This window comes from Peromyscus maniculatus, chromosome 8, assembly GCF_049852395.1.
Source record: "Peromyscus maniculatus bairdii isolate BWxNUB_F1_BW_parent chromosome 8, HU_Pman_BW_mat_3.1, whole genome shotgun sequence".
NCBI classification, from domain to species: Eukaryota; Metazoa; Chordata; class Mammalia; order Rodentia; family Cricetidae; genus Peromyscus; species Peromyscus maniculatus.
This window is the reverse complement of record NC_134859.1, coordinates 18786718-18806250: the sequence shown is the minus strand read 5'-3', so window position 1 is coordinate 18806250 and position 19533 is coordinate 18786718. Positions and strand designations below refer to the sequence as shown.

The window sequence follows — 19533 nt, the reverse complement described above, 5'->3', positions numbered from 1 at the left end:
TGCCAGTGAGAACCACAAAAGCAGACTCTGTGACATCTACGGCCCCATTTATTCTCACAGGAACACTGTCAAGAAGCCCCTGGGGACCCAGCAGGTTAGGGTTAGGGGAATCTCCCAGCATCCCCATCGGGGTACACTAGAAACTGAATCTTATTATTTTCGCTCTTGAGACCCTGGCCAGAGCACAAAAGTTCTGCTCTCAGGAGGAGGCACCCCTTGGCCCTCTCACCCCCAGTCCAAATTCTGGTCAGTCCAAGGCTGTTGAGTCCCACGGCTGAGTGCTCAGCCTTGCCAGGGCATAACTCACGGCAGGGTCAGACTGGTAGGAGCTTCTTTTATGCACACTGGGACCAACCGGCCCCCAGACCTGACTGCCACATAAAACTCAGGTGTGGACCCGCTCCTCAGAGGCCTTCCCTTCTTTACGGTGGGGACAGCCGAGGGTCCATCTGGGCCCCTGTGGGGTCCTCGGGGCTATGGGGAGGAAATGGACAGGAGCTTATCTCTGAGTCGCTCCAGAAGCAGCAGCGCCCTCACCGCCAGCTCCCTGCAGTCCTCATCCACATCCTTCTCAGCCACGTCTGCCAAGGGAGAAGGAGAGAACAAGTGAGCAACATGTCCTCCTCCTGCACGGTCTTCTCAAGGAGACTCCTGCCTGGCCTCTCCTGAGGGCCCCCGAGGGCAGGGGACGGGGACTAGCTCCATGGGAAGGAGCAGACAGGTCAGGTACATAGTCAGGAGTCCAGGCACTGACCTGCGAGAAAACCAGTCAGAGAAGACAGCCTGTGGAGCTCCAGCACGTGACCCTGAGGAGACCCTGGCCTTGCCCAAGATGGCTGACAGTGGGACCTTCTGTGACTAACCATTGGAAACAGCAAAGCAGTAGAAGACACACAGGACCCCTGCCTGGCCAGGAGTCCTGTGGAAGCCACAGTTGGATGCTGTATCAGGGCCAGTCACAAAGCCTCCTAGGAAGCTGGGGCTCTGGGTATGTTCTCCCCAGTGGGTCCCAGGACAGTCATGGGGGCCTGTCAAAAGGTCCAGCTGCAGAGTCTGGGGTGAAGAGTCAGAGTCCACAGCTGACTTTTTAGGAGAATGTGTAGAGAGGCGAGAGACAAAGGGTGACAGATACTTCAGGGCGGTTCTAGATGGAAGTTTCCAGCATTCACTCCACTTCCACATAACCTGTCTGGATTTGAAATCTTTTTTAAGAAACAGGTCTCATGGGCTGGAGAGATGGCTCAGAGGTTAAGAGCACTGACTGCTCTTCCAGGTGTCCTGAGTTCAATTCCCAGCACCCACATGGTGGCTCACAACCATCTGTAATGAGATCTGGCGCCCTCTTCTGTATACATAATAAATAAATAAATCTTTAAAAAAAAAAAGAAAGAAAAACAGGTCTCAGTATGTAGCCCTGGCTGGCCTAGTACTCACTGTGTAGACCAGGCTAGCCCTGAACTCAAGCGAGCTCCCCCTGCCTCTGCTTCCCAAGTGCTTGCTTGCACTATTATCTCTGGCTTTGGATTTGGGAGCCTTCGGAAGGAACAGACTCCCCTCTGAATTGTCTCTGTTGGGACCCTTGTAGTAGTCCCCAAAGTGACCAGGATAAAGACCGTCTCCTTGATTCCCCACACTCATGTCATCACGCTTCGCAGAGCTAACACAGGACAGACACACCTGTCAGACTGGCTGGCCTGGCCCCATCTACTCCAACCACTCCACACACCTGGTGACACTGTTCCAGCCAGACACTCACCTGCCAACCAGGATCTGGCTTCTAGCAGCTCATCTGGCAGGTCCCCCAATAGCCGCTCTGTGGGTACACTGAGGAGGACCGAGGAGACAGCAGACAGCAAGCCCCGGCGAACGTAACTACCAATCAACAGGGTGGGGGAAGGTGAAATAGGACATTGTGAATGGAGCCTCCAAGGAGCCTATGGGAAGGACCTCCCACGTGTACAGAGTCCAGCAGGCCACCCTGCAGCAAAGCTCACTCCAGCCCTTCTGAGCCCCCTCGGGCCTGACTGGCCCCTTCTTGTTAGGAAACGTTAGGCATGCAGCCTTGGAGACCCTGTGCGTCCCTTAGCCATGTGGGCCACTCACGTGTCAACATGGAAGCGAAGGGCCCACACAAACTCGAGCAGGGCCTTACCCATAGGCACAGCCACCTGGAAGTCAGGAGAGGGGCAGCTGGTGAGGGGATCTGCTGTGTGCCTTTGGCACACCTGCACAAAGGTAGGACCCCACTGTCAGTGCTCGCCTCTGAGGAGGGGATCCAAGCAATGCCTTGTGGAGCTTGGCACAGACCTGCCCGGAGGGACAAAGGGGGAGGGGGTGTATTCTGAAGGTACACTGCTATGCCTAGGACCTTGACCAGCCTGTACTCTCACAGGTGGAGAAGAACAAGCCACACAGCTCAGGTCCTGTCCTGTGAACACCAGTGATTGATTATTCCTGCAACCGCACTGCGGTGAAGCTATGTGGTAGGGCTTTCATTTCCCATTTCCCAACTCACTGTGGTGTTAACAGCCAGGTACATCAGGGACGCTAAGGTGTGGGCCAGTCTTCCAAGTACCAACTGATCATCTCCTAAAAGGTCGAAGGTCACCAGAGGCCTACAACATAGAGCTGAATGGATGAGGCAGCCCCAGCACCTAATGGTTGCCTGACAGGAGCCCAGAAGGAGGGCTCCTGACAGAAACCCAAACCCTTGAAGGCTCACATCGCCTTCCTCGCACGTCACAGCCTGGGCCAGTGTGGCAAAGGGCAGCCACGAGGGGAAGGCATTTCCAAACACCTCGGCATACTGTATGCTGCCAGGCACACACCCGATGCCGTCACCAACGTCTCACAGGCTGAGCAGCAGGCCAGGCGACACTGGTGGCGGCACCAGCGCCTTCATAAACCCAGGATCAACGAAGAGTCAGTGACGACGATGCCCTCACCACAAAACTCAACAGCCAGGGCCCTTCCCGAATATTCCGAATCGTTTAACTCAAGCTTCTAAGAACCAAGCCCACACTCGCACCCTGCTGTGTCACAGCCGCTGTTCACAGGGCCGTGTCTAACGTTCTAGAAACCTCACCTGTCAAAGTGCTGAAGGAGTGGGAAGAAGAAGCAGCCAGCCACCGAGTTGAATTCATTGGGGGCACCTGACAGCTCCCTCCGAGGACAGCCCTGCCAACACACAGCGTTAGTCGAGGTGCAAGGCTAGCCCCCCCCCCCCAGTGCAGCTCTGCAGCCCCCTTAGGCTTGCCCTGGCCTCCCTAGGTTTCAGGGCCCTGTGGAGAGGGCAGAGTCCGACTCGGGCTACTGTGGTCTGACTGCAGAGTCCCAACCCTGCACATTAACCATCCAGAGCTCTAATCCTCACCATGGGAAGACCTGGGCATTGTGGCAAGCTAAATAGCCTGGTCTCCAGCCCCAAGCTATCTCCAGACATCACCATAGTCTCAGGGTCATTTTTTGTTTGTTTGTTTCTGAGTGGCACTTCTAAGAGCTTTTCACTTCCATGTTTTAAAATCATGCTGGTCTAGCCTGGCAGTAGTGGCACACACCTTTAATCCCAGCACTCGGGAGGCAGAGGAAGGCAGATCTCTGTGAATTCAAGGCCAGCCTGGGCTACAAAGTGAGTTCCAAACAGGCTCCAAAGCTGGAACACAGAGAAACCCTCTCTCAAAAAACAAAAACAAAAAACAAACCGTGCTGGTCTGACGACATGCCTCAGTTTGTCCTTAAACTCTTGCTCAAAGGAGCACCAACACTGAGCTGACCCTGCCTGTGACTGGGTTCCTTTCATTTAGACAACATCTAGAGGAACCCAACTTCCCACCCTGCCACTCACAAAACAAAAGCCCATGCCTACAAGGACCTGAACAGTCCTGCTGACCTTGGAGAACCTCCGGGTCTTGCTTTTGATCCGCTCCTCCACAACCACCTGCCAGTCAGGGACCACAGCATTGCCAGGCCGAGAAATAGCTAGTGCTGGTGAACACAAGATGCCAGAACCAGGGGGACCGTGCTGGGAAGGCCGCTGGAGGCTCTGTGGCCGAGACAGGGCCTGAGCAGCCAGAACCAGGACCTAGAGGAGAGAGAAGACTCAGTACAGGGACCAGAGAGATGGCAGAGGTTTGGAGCACTTCCTGCCCTTGCTAAGGACTCGGGTGTAGTTCCCAACACCCACACATCCTTTTCTGGTTCCCACAGACACAGCACACACATGGCGCACTAACATACATGCAAACAAAACACTCATACACATAAAATAAAAACTAAATGTTTTTTGTTTTTTTTGTTTTTTTTTTTTTTTCTTTTTTTTTTTTTTTTTTTGGTTTTTCGAGACAGGGTTTCTCTGTGTAGCTTTGCGCCTTTCCTGGAGCTCACTTGGTAGCCCAGGCTGGCCTCGAACTCACAGAGATCCGCCTGGCTCTGCCTCCCGAGTGCTGGGATTAAAGGCGTGCGCCACCAACGCCCGGCAAAACTAAATGTTTTACAGAGACTCAGGGCAGTGTGTGACTCTAGGAAAGGATGCGCTTCTAAAAATGGGTTAGCAGCCACGTATCCACAAAGCTCTGAGCTCACGTTAAAGGAGTCCATCCTTAAACTTCCTCATCCTAAGGACTCAGAATCTGCACTTCCTGCAGGGGGCAGGCATGGAGCTGAGAGGAGCGCTCCCTCACAAGGAATACCTGGGCCAATGTACCATACTTTCCCTAAAACTCACTGGATTTCACCCCTGACCTTGCTCCCTTCCCCAAGGAACTTCAACAGCAGCAGCATATCCAGCCACGGAAGCTGCCACGAAAGGCCACGCAGCTCCCTGTTCTGTTTCTATGAAGCATCCAGAATAGGTAAATCCAGACAGCAGAATAGCAAAGGGAAGGGACTGGAAAGCACTTGTTAATGCGATGGTGCAGGGTAACGGTGATGTTCTGGAAGGAATTAGGTGATGGAGCACAGCTGGATTAGAGACACGAGCCACCTTTGCCAGGCCTGGTGACACAGGCCTATAGTCCTAGCTACCCAGGAAGCCAAGGCAGAAAGATCACAAGTTCAAGGCCAGCCTGGGCAACTTAAGAATTACTTGTTTCAAAATAAAAGGCAAAAAGAAGGCCTGGGAGCCAGAGGGATGGCGTGGCTGTTAAGAGTACTTATTGCTCTCACAGAAGACCTAGGTTCTGTTCTCAGCACCAAAATAACAGCTTGTAACTGTCTGTGACTCTGGTTCGAGAAGACCCAGTGCCTCTTCTGACCTCCATAGGCTCCTACATGCACATGGTCACATATATACACTCAAGCACACATACATACATACACAAAATAATTTTTTTTTCTTAAAAGGGAATCGGAGAGGCTGGGTGTATGTAGTTGTGCATATTTTTAATCCCAGCAGCTGGGAGGAAGAGGCAAGTTGAACTCTATGAGTTCAAGGCCAACCAGGGCTATACAGTGAGACTCGATCATTAAAAAAAAGAGAGAGGCAGAGGGCTGAGGGTATAGTTCAGAAATAGACAGCTTATCTAGCATGTATGACCCCCAAGACCACAGAAACAGAGTTTTATTTCTTGTGGTAAACAGATACATTGTATCACTTTCTCTAGTCTCGTGAACAAACGTGGGTCCATGCATATATACCTCACGCAGGCATGAAGGCCAGAAGTTGATACTGTGTGTCTTGTTCACTTGTTCTCCACCTTCATTGTGAGGTAGAGCCCTCACTGGACCGGGGCTTACCAACTCAGCTGCTGGCAAGCAGGTTCCAGGGTCCTCCTTTCTCTGCCCCCCTAGTGCCAGGGTACGGGACACGCCGCCACATGCCACATGCTATGAGTGCTGGGTTTCTAAACTCAGGCCCTCAATGTTTGTTCAACAAGCTGTTTACAGACTGAGCCATCTCAACCTTCATCGTTCCCACTCTTAAGAGTTCAGTAGTTGCCAGGCGTTATGGCACAGGAGACGGAGGTAGGCGGCTCTGAGTTCAAGGCCAACCTGAGCTACACAGTGAGACCCTTGAGTTAAGTTGCACTGAGCACTCTCACCACCATCCAGCTCCAGAGCGTTCCATTTCCTAAAGAAAACTGTCCACGTTAAACCCCAGTGCCCGGGGCCGTGGCGACCACCGCTCGGCCCTATCTCTGTGAATGCACCAGTCTGGATGGGTGACTGCCTGCGGCCTTGCCACACGCAGTCCTTTGCAGTTGGCGTTTACACAGTATTACACGAGGGCTGTCTGCGCTGTAGCAGGCGTCAGCACGACTGAGGTTTACAGGGATCCCGCTCAACCACAGGGAGATCCATTGGGTTTCTCCTACAGCGATAAATCTTATGTTGTATGAAAACATACCAACATAATCGTTATCCAAAACACACAAACAAGGCTGCTAAGAGTTAGTGAGCAAGAGTAGAGGACACACGTACGTACGTGCGCATGAATACAAAACACACAAACAGGGCCAACAAGACGACTCAGGGTCAGAATACACACACACAATATAATAATAATAATAATAATAATAATAATAATAATAATAATAAAACTTTTTTAAAGCCACACAAAAGAAAGCCCTCTGCCACCGGCTCTCAGCCCCACACTAGAGGACCTGTGGTGAGCAGACAGAAATGCTTCAGCCCCTCACATCCCCACCAAGGAAGCTTGGGGTGACCTTTGTCCAAGACCATATAGGTCAACTTCCCAGCCTGCCTGACAGGGACAGGGGTCTAGGTCACTTACATCCAGGATGTCCATGCGCTGCCGGAGGCTGTAGTTCAGGCCATAGAACTGTGAGGTCAGATACTTGGCTACCTAAGGAGGCAAAGGGGACGCCACTCTGCTAAGGCGCCAAGATTACCCCAGGGCCCAATCTGGGCACAGACTGGGGCCACCAGGGCAACTTCTGACGTGCCTGGTCTGGCTAGGGTCATGCTGGGACTTACCCGCTCCGGGTCTGTGACTGTGACCGCCACCAGGGCTCTCTGACGCAGTTGTTCAAAGTCCGCCACGCAGGTCTTCTCTTCCAGGTGCAGTAGCACCTTGGCCAGCTCCACACTCACCTGCACAGGGCCAGGAGGCAGGATGCCTTCAGTCCCACATGCCCAGTTAGCAATCCAGTGCCGCCCTCACAGATCTAAGGTACAGATGCCACGAGGAGACCTGCCACTCCAGGATGTCCCAACCTCCCTCCCACTCCTCCCTCCCACTCCCCCACGCCCACCCTGCTTACCCTGACACATCCTCTTACTGCTGCTCACCTCCCGAGTGGCCTCAGGGCTCCTGTAAACCATGCCCTCAAGCACCTTCAGGGCTGCCTCCCAGCGCTCCATGTCCTCAGATGTGGCCAAGGCTGCACAGAACCCAGACACGCCTGGGTTAAGTCTCAGCACTGACCCTGACTCCAGTGTGCCCAGAGTATCAAAATGAGACTTGGCAGGTCGCTCTAGGACAGGGTGAGGTGGGGCCAGGCCCAGGCATCTCTCAAAACAAGCTATTGCGGGGTAAACACAGTGACCCCAGCAAAGCCCACCTTCCAGGCAGTCTCGGATGTACAGGGGCTCCTTGCTGCTCTTCAGATCCTTGTCCCCTGACATATCGTAGGGGATGAACTCATCATCGCTGTAATAAGAAAAAAAAAAGTAAAAGATCTGTCCATCCCCAGTGAGGACTAAGGTGCCCCTTTATTTTTGACTCCTCAAGGGTAAGACCCTGAGGATACTAAAATTCCCTCCCAAGAGCCAGACCTGTGGGAGATGGCTGCATGGGAAGAGCAGCAGGCCACTGGCCAGGCTCATACTTCAGACCAGCAGGAAGGTGATGTGAGTACTGGAAGTCCGCACCTACGCAAGAACACCTTCCTGCATGTGGTCAGCTCCCCCGACACGTGAACAGAACGCCACTGTCAGCCAATCCTTGGACCCACAGAGGCCAAGGAGCCCTGCCCTACCTGTCCAGCTCTGAGTCAGAGCCCTGTGGCTGAGCTGGGGGAACATCATTGCCCATGGTCTTTTCAGGTGTCTCAACAGGAGTCTCTGTAGCAACCGGAGCCAGGGAAGAGCCTCTAGGAAACAAGAAACAGCAAGGGTCACCCGGTTAGCCTTGCACACCACGTATCCCAGAGAGGCTTCTCTTATCTGCCCATGTCTCCCCTAACTCTTATCAGAAGACCCTCACCCGATCTCCGAGGAACAGGCATCCGCAGACCAGGGGGTGGCCAGGGCCAGCATCTCACGGCTCATCTCATCCTCTTCATACTATTGCAGACACATTGGAGTCAGTGACGCCCACAGGCTGCAGATGCCACCTCACCACAGACCGTCAGCCAGAGCCAGCCCTCCTCACATACCACTTGATCTCATTTAGCAGCCTGGCCTCAGCTAGCCAGTCATCTTTCCTAAGCAACTTCCGAATGTGCACCTCAAGCTCAGCATGGTGCTAGGTATGCTCAGCCTAGAAGACTGACTCTTCCTCCTTTGGATCTGGAGAGCCTTGACTGCTGATACACCCAAGAACGGGGCTCAGCAGAAGCTACATCTGTAGCCTCGCAGGGAAGCCATGCAGGGCCCAACCCCGTCAAGGCCCATCCTGTCCAACCTGGCAGTGCCCATGCCAATCAGTGGCCAGTAGAGAATGACACCCTCATGCACTGCCAGCCCAGAGCAGCCCTGCTGTCCACAGGGCTCAGAGCACCCAGCTCCAGCAGACCAACCCCAAGGCATTGGCTCCTTGGCTCCCGTCTAACCAAGCCAGGGAAGACAGCTTGGGGAGTATGTACTCACAGGCTTGGCCCTGACCACACATAGACCCATTCCTGCTCTGGAGTCAGTCAGAACCGCCCTGCACACTGAGCCTTGGCCCTCCGCATGCCCACCATGGGATACTCCTCAATCCTAGACCCCAGAGAAGTAAGGAGCTGGCGGTGCAGTCTATCACCAAGGGAGACCCAGAACCCTGTCACCTAAGGACATAGGAAGACGGCCTGCTCACTTGGAATTTCAGGGGAGGCCCCTCGGGGTGGATCCTGGAGCTGATGACCTCGGCCACGATCATGCCCAAGCGACGCACAGGGGGCAGGCTGCTGTCCAGGCGGCACTTCACTCCTGCCATCATGCTGGCCAGCAAGTCTTAAAGCACCAGACACGAATCCCGAAGGGCTCCTCAGCGCATGAGGGGGTGGGGTGTGCCCATACCACAGCCCGCTTACCATCCCGGATGCCCTGCAGCTCCGGCTCCCCCAGGTGTGCCAGGCAGACGAGGATGGCCTTGCTGATGTAGCACTGCTGCTCCAGGGGTGCGTGACGGACGGCACTGCTGTTGCCCCACGTCTCCAGGAGCTCCTTCAGCACCTGGCAAAGAGCAGAGCCTCAGCCTGTTCGGGCCGCAGCTACCCCGCAGCCTCCTAAGTCTCGGGCCAGAGCCCGCAACGCGCCCAAGGGGCTCGAGCGTAAGTGAAGCTGGACCCCTGTCCTTCCCGTCGGAACACAGTCCCTTTGCCGCCCTTCTCCCGGGACTGCCACAGGCTTAGAGGGTCAAGCGGGGCTTACCTGTATGAGGAGTGGCCGCCGCTGACTATCCATAGCCAGGTACCCCAGCAGGCTCTGCAGCATGGATGTCTACAACAGAAGTGGGTCCTGTCTACCAGGCAGGGACTGCTCCCTGCCTGCCCCTACCAGGGCCTTCAGAAGCTGAGGCAGAGGAATGGGAGGGGACAGATCTGCCAGGCTCCAGCCTCCCACAAAACCAGAGCGCCAGCTTCCCGCCCCAGCTAACCACCTCAGCACCACCAGTTTCTGCTGATAATTTTTCTATCTTCCATTTCAACCAAACGTTGGAAACTCAGTAAGCTTTCTGCCAAGTTTCAGACTTTCTGGCCCTCATGGTAGAGGACACCTTCGATGCTGGTTTCTCCGCCCAGATGCACATCAGCAAACTATGCTCCCCCTGCGACTCTCTGGGCTCCGTCCTTTTCGTGAGGCTTCTGAACTTCCCAGAGTCTATCTTATATTATGTGTGTGTGAGTGTGCGCATGTGCGGCAGAGTCCAGAAGCATGCCAGGTCCCGTGGAGCTAGAGGTCCATGCATTCGTAAGCTTTCCTGTGTGGGTACTGGTAACTAAGCCTCAGGAACAGTAAGGTCTCACTGTGTAGGCCACGCAGGTTCAAACACACGGCAATCCTGCTGACGCTGCTTTCACGCTAGAACGAGACGCACGAGCCGCCATCTCCACCCTCCACTCGTGTTTCCTTTACCTTCCGTGTTGGGGGTGGTGAATCTCCCTGTCACCCTTCCTGTTTTCACGGTCAGCTCCCCAGGTCTGTTTCACCATGCTTTTCTTGTCTTAGACTTCTTGATCTAACAGTGTATGGTAAATTACTAAGCTATTCCATTTTGTGTGTGTGTGTCTGTGCACACATGTGTGTAGGGGTGTATGTATGAAGAAGTATATAGGTTGTCCATGTGTGCAGTCACATGCATGTGTGTGAAGACCAGAGGTCAACCTCAGGCATCATTCCTTAACAGCCATCCAACTTGTTTTTAGAGACAAGGTCTCTCTACTATGTAGCCTGGCTGACCTAGAACTTAGCCATCCACCTGCCTCTGTCTCCCGAGCTCAGGGGTGAGGTAAATTGAATGAGAATGGCCCCAATATGCTCATAAATTTTAATACTTGGTCTCCAGCTGGTAGATCTGTTTGGGAAGGGTTAGGAGGTGTGGCCTTGTTGGAAGAAGTGTATTACTAGGGACATAGGATTTGCAGGGTTTTTGTTTTGTTTTGTTTTGTTTGGTTTGGTTGGTTGGTTTTTCGAGACAGGGTTTATCTGTGTAGCTTTGGAGCCTGTCCTGGAACTCATTCTGTAGCCCAGGCTGGCCTGCCTGCCCCTTAGTGTCAACACCCCCCATGTCACCCTATGTATTAAGTGGCCTACATGGGCAACATCGGCTTCCTTTTCTTTAACATGAACTTATGATGATGAGGGACGGGGCTCTTCTGTCCACAGTGGATGCTCAAGTGCCCAAGATAGAGCCAGATTCCAAAGGAATGATATGAATGAAAAGGTGAGCAAGAGGACACAGTGGGTCCCCCTCACCCTTCCCTGTCCTCTGCTGCTGTCCACTTAACTCTGGCTGTGTCCTGTTCCTCATTCTCCCTTGCTTTGACCTTCTGGCCAGCTCTGAGCCAGAGCTCCAGGGCACGTGGACAGTGGCAGTCACGTATGAGGCACACAGCCTCTGGAGTCTGATGCATCAACCCCTCATGCATAGAATGGAGGTGGTGAGGGTACCTTCCTAGGTGGTACGGGGATCCAGATATGTGGCATGCTCACTCAGTGCCCAGGATGCTGCAGAGATCATAAATGGTCAGCGGGGCCTACCATTTGGCTGACATTTCCTCGGCAACTGCTGTCTAACTGCATTCGTTGTTTATGTTGTTTTGGTTTTCCCCTGTGGTGATAAGGATAGAGCAGCACCCTGTACGCCCGAGCACACACTGCTCTCTTTATTCTCTCCTTCTTCTGTTTTAGGGTCACTGAGACAGGGTCAGGCTGGCCTCAAACGTGTGTGTAGCTGGAGATGGCAATGATCTCCTGATGTTCCTGTCTCCAAATACTGAGATGACAGAAGTATGCCACTATGCCTAGACCCTTAGTTTTTTGGGTTTTTTTGGAGACAAGATCTCACTATGTAGACCAGGCTGATCTTGAGCTCAGAGATTCAGCTGCCCCCACCTCTGGAGTACTAACACGGTGTGCCATGCACCCAGTTCCCCTACTCCACCTCTAATAACAACTCTGCCCGTGACTTGCAAAGCCTGCAGGCGCCACCCTGCCCGGGCATTCTCACCGTGTGCTGGTACTGCAGGAACAGGAGCTTCCGGGTCATCACAAACTGCGCTTTCTTACTCTTCACCACCACATTCCCTAGGAGTCGCGACACGACCTCAGGCCTGTGAGGCAGGTGTGGAAGGAGCCGAATCACAAGTCGGCCTCAAAGGGAAGGAACAAGGAAAGGCGAACAGTATGGTGCCCTGTGTCCAGCCACCTGCTCACTCCGTGAGTGTGGCCGAGCCTTTCCATGACCTGAGTTGTCCTTAATGTTTCCTCTTCCCAGAATGAATCTGAATACCCATGGAAAGCCTGGGACCCACATCAGAGCCAAGAGGACCACCCCAAGATGGGGGGCCTTCCCTGCTCTGCCAAGGATGAGCGCCTCTCTAAGACAGGGCAGCAGATGTTTGCTGTTAGGGGCCAGAAAGCACACTCTTAGACAGGTCCACTCTCCATAGCAGCCGCTCAGCTCAGACAAATGTCTAAATGAATGGGCATGGCGATCTGCCGATAAAACTTTATTTACAAAAAACCACCAGCCTGAATGGGCCTAAAACAACAATTTGCAGAACCCCAAGCTAGATTACTTCCTTTAGAAAGTAAGATTGTGGCCAGTTGCCTCAGCCACATATTCATCAGGGCTTCCTCCTTATTCATCAAAACAAGGTAGACAGCTCTTGAAGGTCAACACCAACACCTGAGGCTGACCCCTGGTTTCCATGTGCATGGGCACATGCATGCATTAGCATGCACACACATAAAAACTTTTAATTAAAAAAATTTTTTAAAGAGACATAAAGGCTTAAAAAGAAGGCGGGGACCCCTAAAAATTTGAGAAAGCAAATCAATGTAAACTGACATACGGCGGGATTGGGGATTTAGCTCAGTGGTAGAGCGCTTGCCTAGCAAGCGCAAGGCCCTGGGTTTGGTCCTCAGCTCTGGAAAAAAGAAAAAAAAACACTGACATATGGCTTTAGCACAGCCCAACTGACAGACAGGATTCAGAACCTAAAGTGAACCTGGAATTCATGGGGCATACCTGCACTCCCAACACTGGTGGCTAAGACAGAGAGATCAAAAGTTCAAGTCCATCTTCCACCACATAGCATGTTTGAGGCCAACTCCAAACAAAACAAACAAGAAACCCACAGAACCCCAGGTGGTGCCGTGCTCAGGGTCCAGTGGACCTCACAAGACAGAGCCCAGAACTTCCGGGGACAGCTTTTACAGACACACGAGGAACCCACCATGAACAAGCAAGGGGTATCAGTAAACAATTCACACCCGACTCTACAACCAAAGAATGCAGAGTCAACACTGAGTGCTGCGTGGTGCAGAGGCAGACACTGGGAGCCAGGTGAGCTGGCAATGTGCTCAGCATCCAGCCAGCCCACGGGCCTGCTTCCAGCAACAGGACCCATAGATGGACCTCCACAAACACAGAGATGAGTAAACAGAAGGAAGGGACCTGGACTCTGTCAGAGACAAAGCCAACAGAGTTCGGTGGACACTCACAGGGGTCGGAGAGTCCCCACCACCAAGAAGAAGCAGATCAATGAATGAGCCATGAGACCACGGTGGAAAATGTACGACAGGCACAACATGGGGGCTGGGCTCACAACCAATGGCCAGCCTGAAAATGCAATGCTGAGAGAGGAGGGCCCCCCAAAAAAACTATAGAACATGGGCTCTCGTACGGCACCCAGGAGAGCGGCATGGGAACGGCAGCCATGGGAGCGCCTCCTCTGCCATCCTGAGAAACGCTGGCCGGGAGAGGACCTGGCCGCTTACCTGTGAGTGGCCTCGACAAGCCCCGTCAGCACAGCCTCCACCGCCCGGTCAGGCACCTGCTCCACCAGGCGCCAGCACACCCGCTGCCACACACAGCTGTCCTGGGTGAGCACTGTCAGCTGGGGCACCACCACGCCCAGGATCTCTTCTGAGGGGACACAGAGGCCCTAAGCTTCAGGAGCCACCCTCAGCCAGCGGCCAGCGGAGGTGCCCAGTGACCTCAACCCCATAGGCTCACAGGCATGGGCAAGCCCAGAGACAATATTAGCCGACCCAGGGTCAGACCCAAGTGAGGGAACCCCACTGAGGGCAAGGGTCAACTCACATGTCACGGTTCATGATTCTCACCCGCCTCCGAGGGTGGGGGAGGGTGTCAGGGAGTACTCACTCTTTCTCCCCTGGATGCAGACCTTCCCCAAGACTCGAGACACAAAGGAGACAGAGCAGTCTAGGCCATCTGGAATGAAAACCAAGGTCTGACTGCAAAGGAGGTCAGCAGGAAAAACATTAAGGACGTCTGACTAAGGCTAGAGACCTTGTGCTTAGCAGCCTGGTCAGCCATGGAAATGCCAGCTATTTGGAAGGAATGTGCATATCTAACCAGAGGAAAAACCTAAATGGAGCTGTTTTTTTTTTTTAAGATTTATTTATTTATTATGTATACAGTGTTCTGTCTGCATATATCTCTGCAGGCCAGAAGAAGGCACCAGATCTCATTACAGATGGTTGTGAGCCACCATGTGGTTACTGGGAATTGAACTCAGGACCTTTGGAAGAGCAAGCAGCGCTCTTAACCTCTGAGCCATCTCTCCAGCCCTAAATGGAGCTGTTTTTAACTTGAAAATCTAGTAATAATATGCTTCAAAAGCGTCACACACATCATCTCAACCATCAAAATGACCCTACCTACCTACATCACTGGGGATGAAACAGAGGGGTTCCTGGCCTAGGAGCCAACTACGGAAGAACTGGGCTCTGGGCAGGCTATAGACAGCAGAGTGGCCACTGCCTACGAGATCTCCCTCCTTGGTGAAGAAGGAGCCATGAGAAGGTCAAGAACAAGGTGGGGAGGGGGTGGCAGCCTCCCCACTAGGAGAGCTGAGATGATGGCACCTTCCAGAAAACAGACATGGAGCCAGACACACGGTGACCTGAGGACAGGTACTTAAGAGGCTGCAAGGACAGAATCCAAAGCACCATTAAGAGTGGAGTAAGACCCTGTCTCCAAAACAAAACAGACCAGAAGGTGGTTGCTGTAAGAATCTAGGGAAGACGGTGGCCTGGGCCAGGTGGAGGCCATGCCAAAGCTCTAGAGGACCAGCTTCTCTCGTGTCACACGGGTAAAGGACACAGGAGCCCTCACCGAGCTGGGCTGAGCCCATGGAAACAAGCCGGAGTGGAAACTCAGTTGGAGCAGGCTGAAAGAAGGCGACCGAGTAGCTCCCGTTAAGCTGAGGTGTGGCTCAGACTGGAGTGTGCACGCGGCAGGCACGAGAAGGAAGGGGATACTTCAGGAAGAGGCAAAGGCTCAAGCCAGTCAGTCTCCGACAGCTCACTCACCCAGAAACCACAATGACTCTTCCCCAGTCCTCACTCTTGGGTGTATATACCTAGGGAGGCCGGTTGTAATGTGCCAGAGAAGGCAGAGCTAACCTTGGACACCCACAAGGTGGTCCCCACAGTGCCAGACACACATGTGAAAAGCATCTGCCCACAGACCCAAGAACAGTCAATACACAGCGGGCACTCAAAACCACCACCACTAAAGACACAGACAAGCAGACTTGAGTAAGCAAACAAGGACGGCTTGCAGCATAGACAAGTGACTGGGTAGGAAAAGCAGGACTCAGTCTGGTGGCTTTGACTAACATCTAACTAAGAGCTAAAGGAACCTAGGGTCAGACCCAACTCCCCAAGATCAAAAGCCCAAAGACAGATGAAACTCCATCAGGTGATGTGATGTCGTCCAACCCGACAGCCGCACCCTGACCCGTAAGGCCCCACAGGCTTTGAGCGTCTTACTTCAAGGAGAGGGAGAAATTAAAGGAGAGAGAGACGCCGAGGCAGGATGCTCACCTTGGAGAAAATTCACAACTGCCTTCAGAGCTTGCACGACCTCTTGGCCGAGCAGAGGGAAGTAGTTCTGGGGGAAGAACTGGGTCAGGTTGTCGTGCTGGAGACAGTTGCCCAGGTGATCGGGCAAGCCCACCACCTTGCTGAGCAGCGTCTCCTGGAACAGGGGGAAGCTGGGCTTTGTCTGCGGCCGACACTGCTCCTCCATTAGAGCGGCCACTCTGCCCTTGCTGAGAAACGTCTCCAGGAGCCGAGCCAGCTTCATCAGACGGAAGCTAGGGCTAGAGAAGAGCAAGTGTGTCGGGCAGCGCCCTCAGCGTCCCCTCCCCCAGCCTCCAGTCCCCTTCTGGTCCTAAAGAATCAGTTCCAGAGCTAGGGAGATGGCCCCAAAACCCACATAAAAAAGCCAGCTGAGGCAAGCAGGGTGACACACGCCTTTAATCCCAGCATCCGAGAGGCAGAAGCAGGAGAATCTCTGTGAGTTAAAAGCCAGCCTGGTCTACATCGTGAGTTCAAGGGGCAGTCAGAGCCACAAAGTGAGACCCTGTCTCAACCCCCATCCCCCTGCCCCACTGCTCAAAAAAGAAAACAAACAAACAGGTGAGGTGATAAGTCCTTGGAGTCCCAGCCCTGGGGACAGACAGGTGCATCCCTGAGACTCCCTGGCCAGACAGCCTAGCCTAATTGGCAAGCTCCCAGCGGATGAGACCCCCATCTCCAAAAAAAAGAGGCTGGGCATGGTAGTGCCTTTAATTTCTGCACTCTGGAGGCAGAGAGAGGAGAGAATCTCAGTGAGTTCAAGGCAAGTCTAGTCTAAAAGTCCCAGGACAGCCAGAGCTGCATAATAGAGAGGTCTTATCTCAAAAAGACCAAAAAACACAACCAAAGAATCAGTCCTAACACCTTCATAAGCATTTACATTTGAACTCATCCGCTGAAAGAAAAGACTTAATTCCACTGCTGAGCAGCCAGATACCAGGTGGATGTCCCACTGGACCTGGACATTTCTTCCTCTGCTCCTCACTGCGCTTGCCTGGGCCACAGCAGTTGGTGGGTTTTTTTTTAAGTTGTGAGATTTGATTCCATGTGTGTGGGTGTTTTGCTGCAGGTTCTACAGTCTGTGTACTGAATGAAGCCTGTGGGGTAGAGGGCTTCAGATCCCCTGCAACTGGAGTTACAAACCGCTGTGAGCAGCCTTTGTGGGTGCTGGGAACTGAACCCAAGTTCTCCGGGAAAGCAGCCGGTACTCTTAACCCGTGAGCCATCTCTCCAGCCCCCACCACAGCAGCTTCTAAAAACCCAGCTTCTCAAGGCCACTGATTGGATATGGAACCTGGGACTTAGGATCCATGGCAGCAACATTGCAGCTAGACATTTAAAAACCGGAAACTGGGGGCTGGAGAGATGGCTCAGTGCTTAAGAGCACTGACTACTCTTCCAGAGGTCCTGAGTTCAATTCCCAGCCACCACATGGTGGCTCACAACCATCTGTAATGAGATCTAGCGCCCTCTTCTGGCTGGCAGTCATATATGCTGTATATACATAATAAATAAATCTTTAAAAAAAAAAAACGGAAACTGCTGGGCGGTGGTGGCACTTGGGAGGCAGAGGCAGGCGGATCTCTGTGAGTTCAAAGCCAGCCTGGTCTACAGAGTTAAGTTCCAAAACAACCAGGGACACATGGAGTATCCCTGTCTCAAAAAACCAGAAAAAAATAAATAAAAACCTGAAATGTCCTGAGATGGTCCTGAGAGGGCCATAGAATAAAGGGTAGGTCCAGAAGAGGACAGCAAGTGACCAACTCTCTTTCTGGTGTCAGCTGGGGGTGGTGGAGACTGAGTCACTGGTTTGCTCCTGCTATCTGCAATGTGAAACCCGCTCTTCCTCCTCCCTCCAACACGAGAGAGTGAGGCCAGGCTAAGATGCAGGCGTCCTTCTCTTTCAGAGCTGGGCACAGTTACACCCAGTTTTAAGGTGTAAGGTCTCTTCTCAGAACTTAGGCGCCCTGTTGCTCACAAGCTGCTCACCCAGCAGTGCTCTCAATGGCCTCCATCAGCACCAGGAAGGCTTGGTCTGGGGGGCCCTCCAGGAAGAAGCTCTCCCAAAGCCGCTCCAGCTGGCCATCAGGGGATAGCTCCAGCCAACCTGGGCTCAGCTTGCTGACCAGACATCTGAGAACGGCTGAGAAGTGGATGGTGGTGAACTCCTCCTTCTCAGGGAGAGCTGGATCCTCGGTGCCACCCAGGTATCGCTTCAAGGTCCCCAGGGTAGAGAGGATGTGGCCTACATCCTCGGAGGATGAAAGGGTGTGAATAGCTTCTTGGACCGTGAGTCGGACAGCAGCAGACCGTGCTGGGTCCATCTTGCAGGACAGGGCTGAGGGGCCCAGAGAAGCAGGCTAAGAGTCTCAAGGATTCTTCCCGTGGCCCCCACGAAGGACTCGGCTAAGGAGAGTGGAGGGTCAGATCCAAATCTCAGAAAGCCCACCGGCCCTCTTTTGTGCTCCCTGGCGCCTCCCGCGATCTCACTCAAGCTGTCCCTGCCTTCCTGCCGGGTGGTCTGACGGCTTCAGTCCCGGACTGCGCCCGTTAGGTGGGTCAGCACCGGTGCCCCGGGGGCTGACTCCTCTGCTAAGCTCGCTGGCACTTGGGTGAATGAGTGGCTCGCCAGGCTGCAGCGTCTGCAGCCCCAGCTGAGCCCCCAGCCCCCTAAACACCAGGCCCTGGGCTAGCACCGAAGCTGGCCATCCCGCAAGGCCGGCACCGCTGCAGACCCAACCCACCAGACCAACCACTCCTACAGGGTTCCCCCGGCCCCCATGCTTCAGAGCCAAGGCCGCGTGCTCCCTCCCGCACGCCGCTGATTCGCCATGACACCGGGACCACGCGCCCCGTGCAGTGTCAGCCGAGGGCAGCCGTGAGTTCGAGTCCAAGAGCTCGCATGGAACTAGCAAGGATATTTAAGAGTTTCTGGATCTGCTGTATATGGGGCGCTGAGGACGAATCGGCGTAGCGCCAGCGCGCCGGTGGCCGCAGCATCTGCGCCTGCGTGAGAGGAGGAAGAGGCGTGGCCTGAGAGGGGGCGGGACTGGGGTAGGTGTGTCCGCCCCTTCCCTCCGCTGGTGGCTGCTGTCTGTTTTCCCTGGTTCCGGAGCGGCCCTCCCCAGCACCCTGCCCCACCTCGCTCGCTTGGGTCCGGTGACTTTCCACCACAGAGCTGGGCTTCCTGAGGACGACACTAACCCTCAGTTGGGGCTGTCAGGGAAACTAAATTAAGGAAGCCCGGAATAGCAAACCCAGACAGGCTGTGATGCTGATGCACACGGCGGGCCACACGAGGCTGCATTGTTTAATGCGAACCCACAAACTGCTTGTAAACTACCTTAAATGAAACATCACTGATCAAGCAGCCTCCCAGGGGTCCTGGTTGACGTCTGGATATCACAGTATGAAACATTCCATCGTGGCAGAACTTTTCTTGACCATCCTGATCCGGAGGATATGCTGGGGCAGCAACCTTTCGTCAGGACTGACTGTGGGTGGATCTGGGCAATGTGTATTCACTCAACAGCATCAGGCAAATTTACCCTTCCTGAGAAGGAAATGGAGAACTAAAGTCCCCATTCGGGCTCAGCAGTTAAGAGCGCGTGCATCCTGGGTGCTGAGGTGATATCTCAGAGCTTAGAAGTACTTGCTGCTCTTGCAAAGGTCCCAGGTTCGGTTCCCAGCACCCATGGAAGTGTTGCTAATCAGCTGGCCAGGATCTGTTTGCTCTACACAGATTTAAAAAAAGAAAAAAGAAAAAAAAAACTGTGGCTAGTCAAAGAGCTGTGTCAAGTGCTACCTTTCATT

General features: G+C 53.6%; 1 protein-coding gene across 2 annotated transcripts; it reads right to left on the bottom strand.

Moving 5' to 3' along the window:
* Window positions 1-30: 30 nt before the first annotated feature.
* Telo2 (telomere maintenance 2) lies at window positions 31-18737 on the bottom strand. Of its 2 annotated transcripts, XM_006971663.4 has the most exons (20): window positions 17710-18737; window positions 15685-15962; window positions 13997-14065; window positions 13609-13756; window positions 11834-11936; window positions 9535-9603; window positions 9195-9336; window positions 8978-9114; window positions 8165-8244; window positions 7938-8051; window positions 7521-7609; window positions 7249-7340; window positions 6934-7050; window positions 6731-6802; window positions 3890-4081; window positions 3086-3177; window positions 2516-2615; window positions 2104-2168; window positions 1757-1872; window positions 31-581 (listed from the first exon to the last, which is right to left on the bottom strand). In XM_006971663.4, the coding sequence occupies exons 1-20, from the start codon at window positions 18042-18044 to the stop codon at window positions 475-477; spliced, it is 2517 nt and encodes an 838-aa protein (XP_006971725.1). In that variant the 5' UTR covers window positions 18045-18737; the 3' UTR covers window positions 31-474. The 2 variants fall into 2 exon arrangements, with proteins under 2 accessions (XP_006971725.1, XP_042139744.1); XM_042283810.2 differs by lacking the exon at window positions 2516-2615 and having other exon boundaries at window positions 17710-18726.
* Between the last annotated feature and the right edge of the window lie 796 nt (window positions 18738-19533).

Excerpts from the sequence above, each read along its gene's own strand:
- Telo2 (XM_006971663.4), bottom strand. The coding sequence starts at position 18,044 with ATGGACCCAGCACGGTCTGCTGCTGTCCGACTCACGGTCCAAGAAGCT. Across the intron at positions 9,604-11,833 it reads TCCTGCAGTACCAGCACACG|ACATCCATGCTGCAGAGCCT; the intron begins GTGAGAATGCCC and ends CTTCTGTTGTAG. Across the intron at positions 9,115-9,194 it reads GCTGCAGGGCATCCGGGATG|ACTTGCTGGCCAGCATGATG; the intron begins GTAAGCGGGCTG and ends TGGTGCTTTAAG.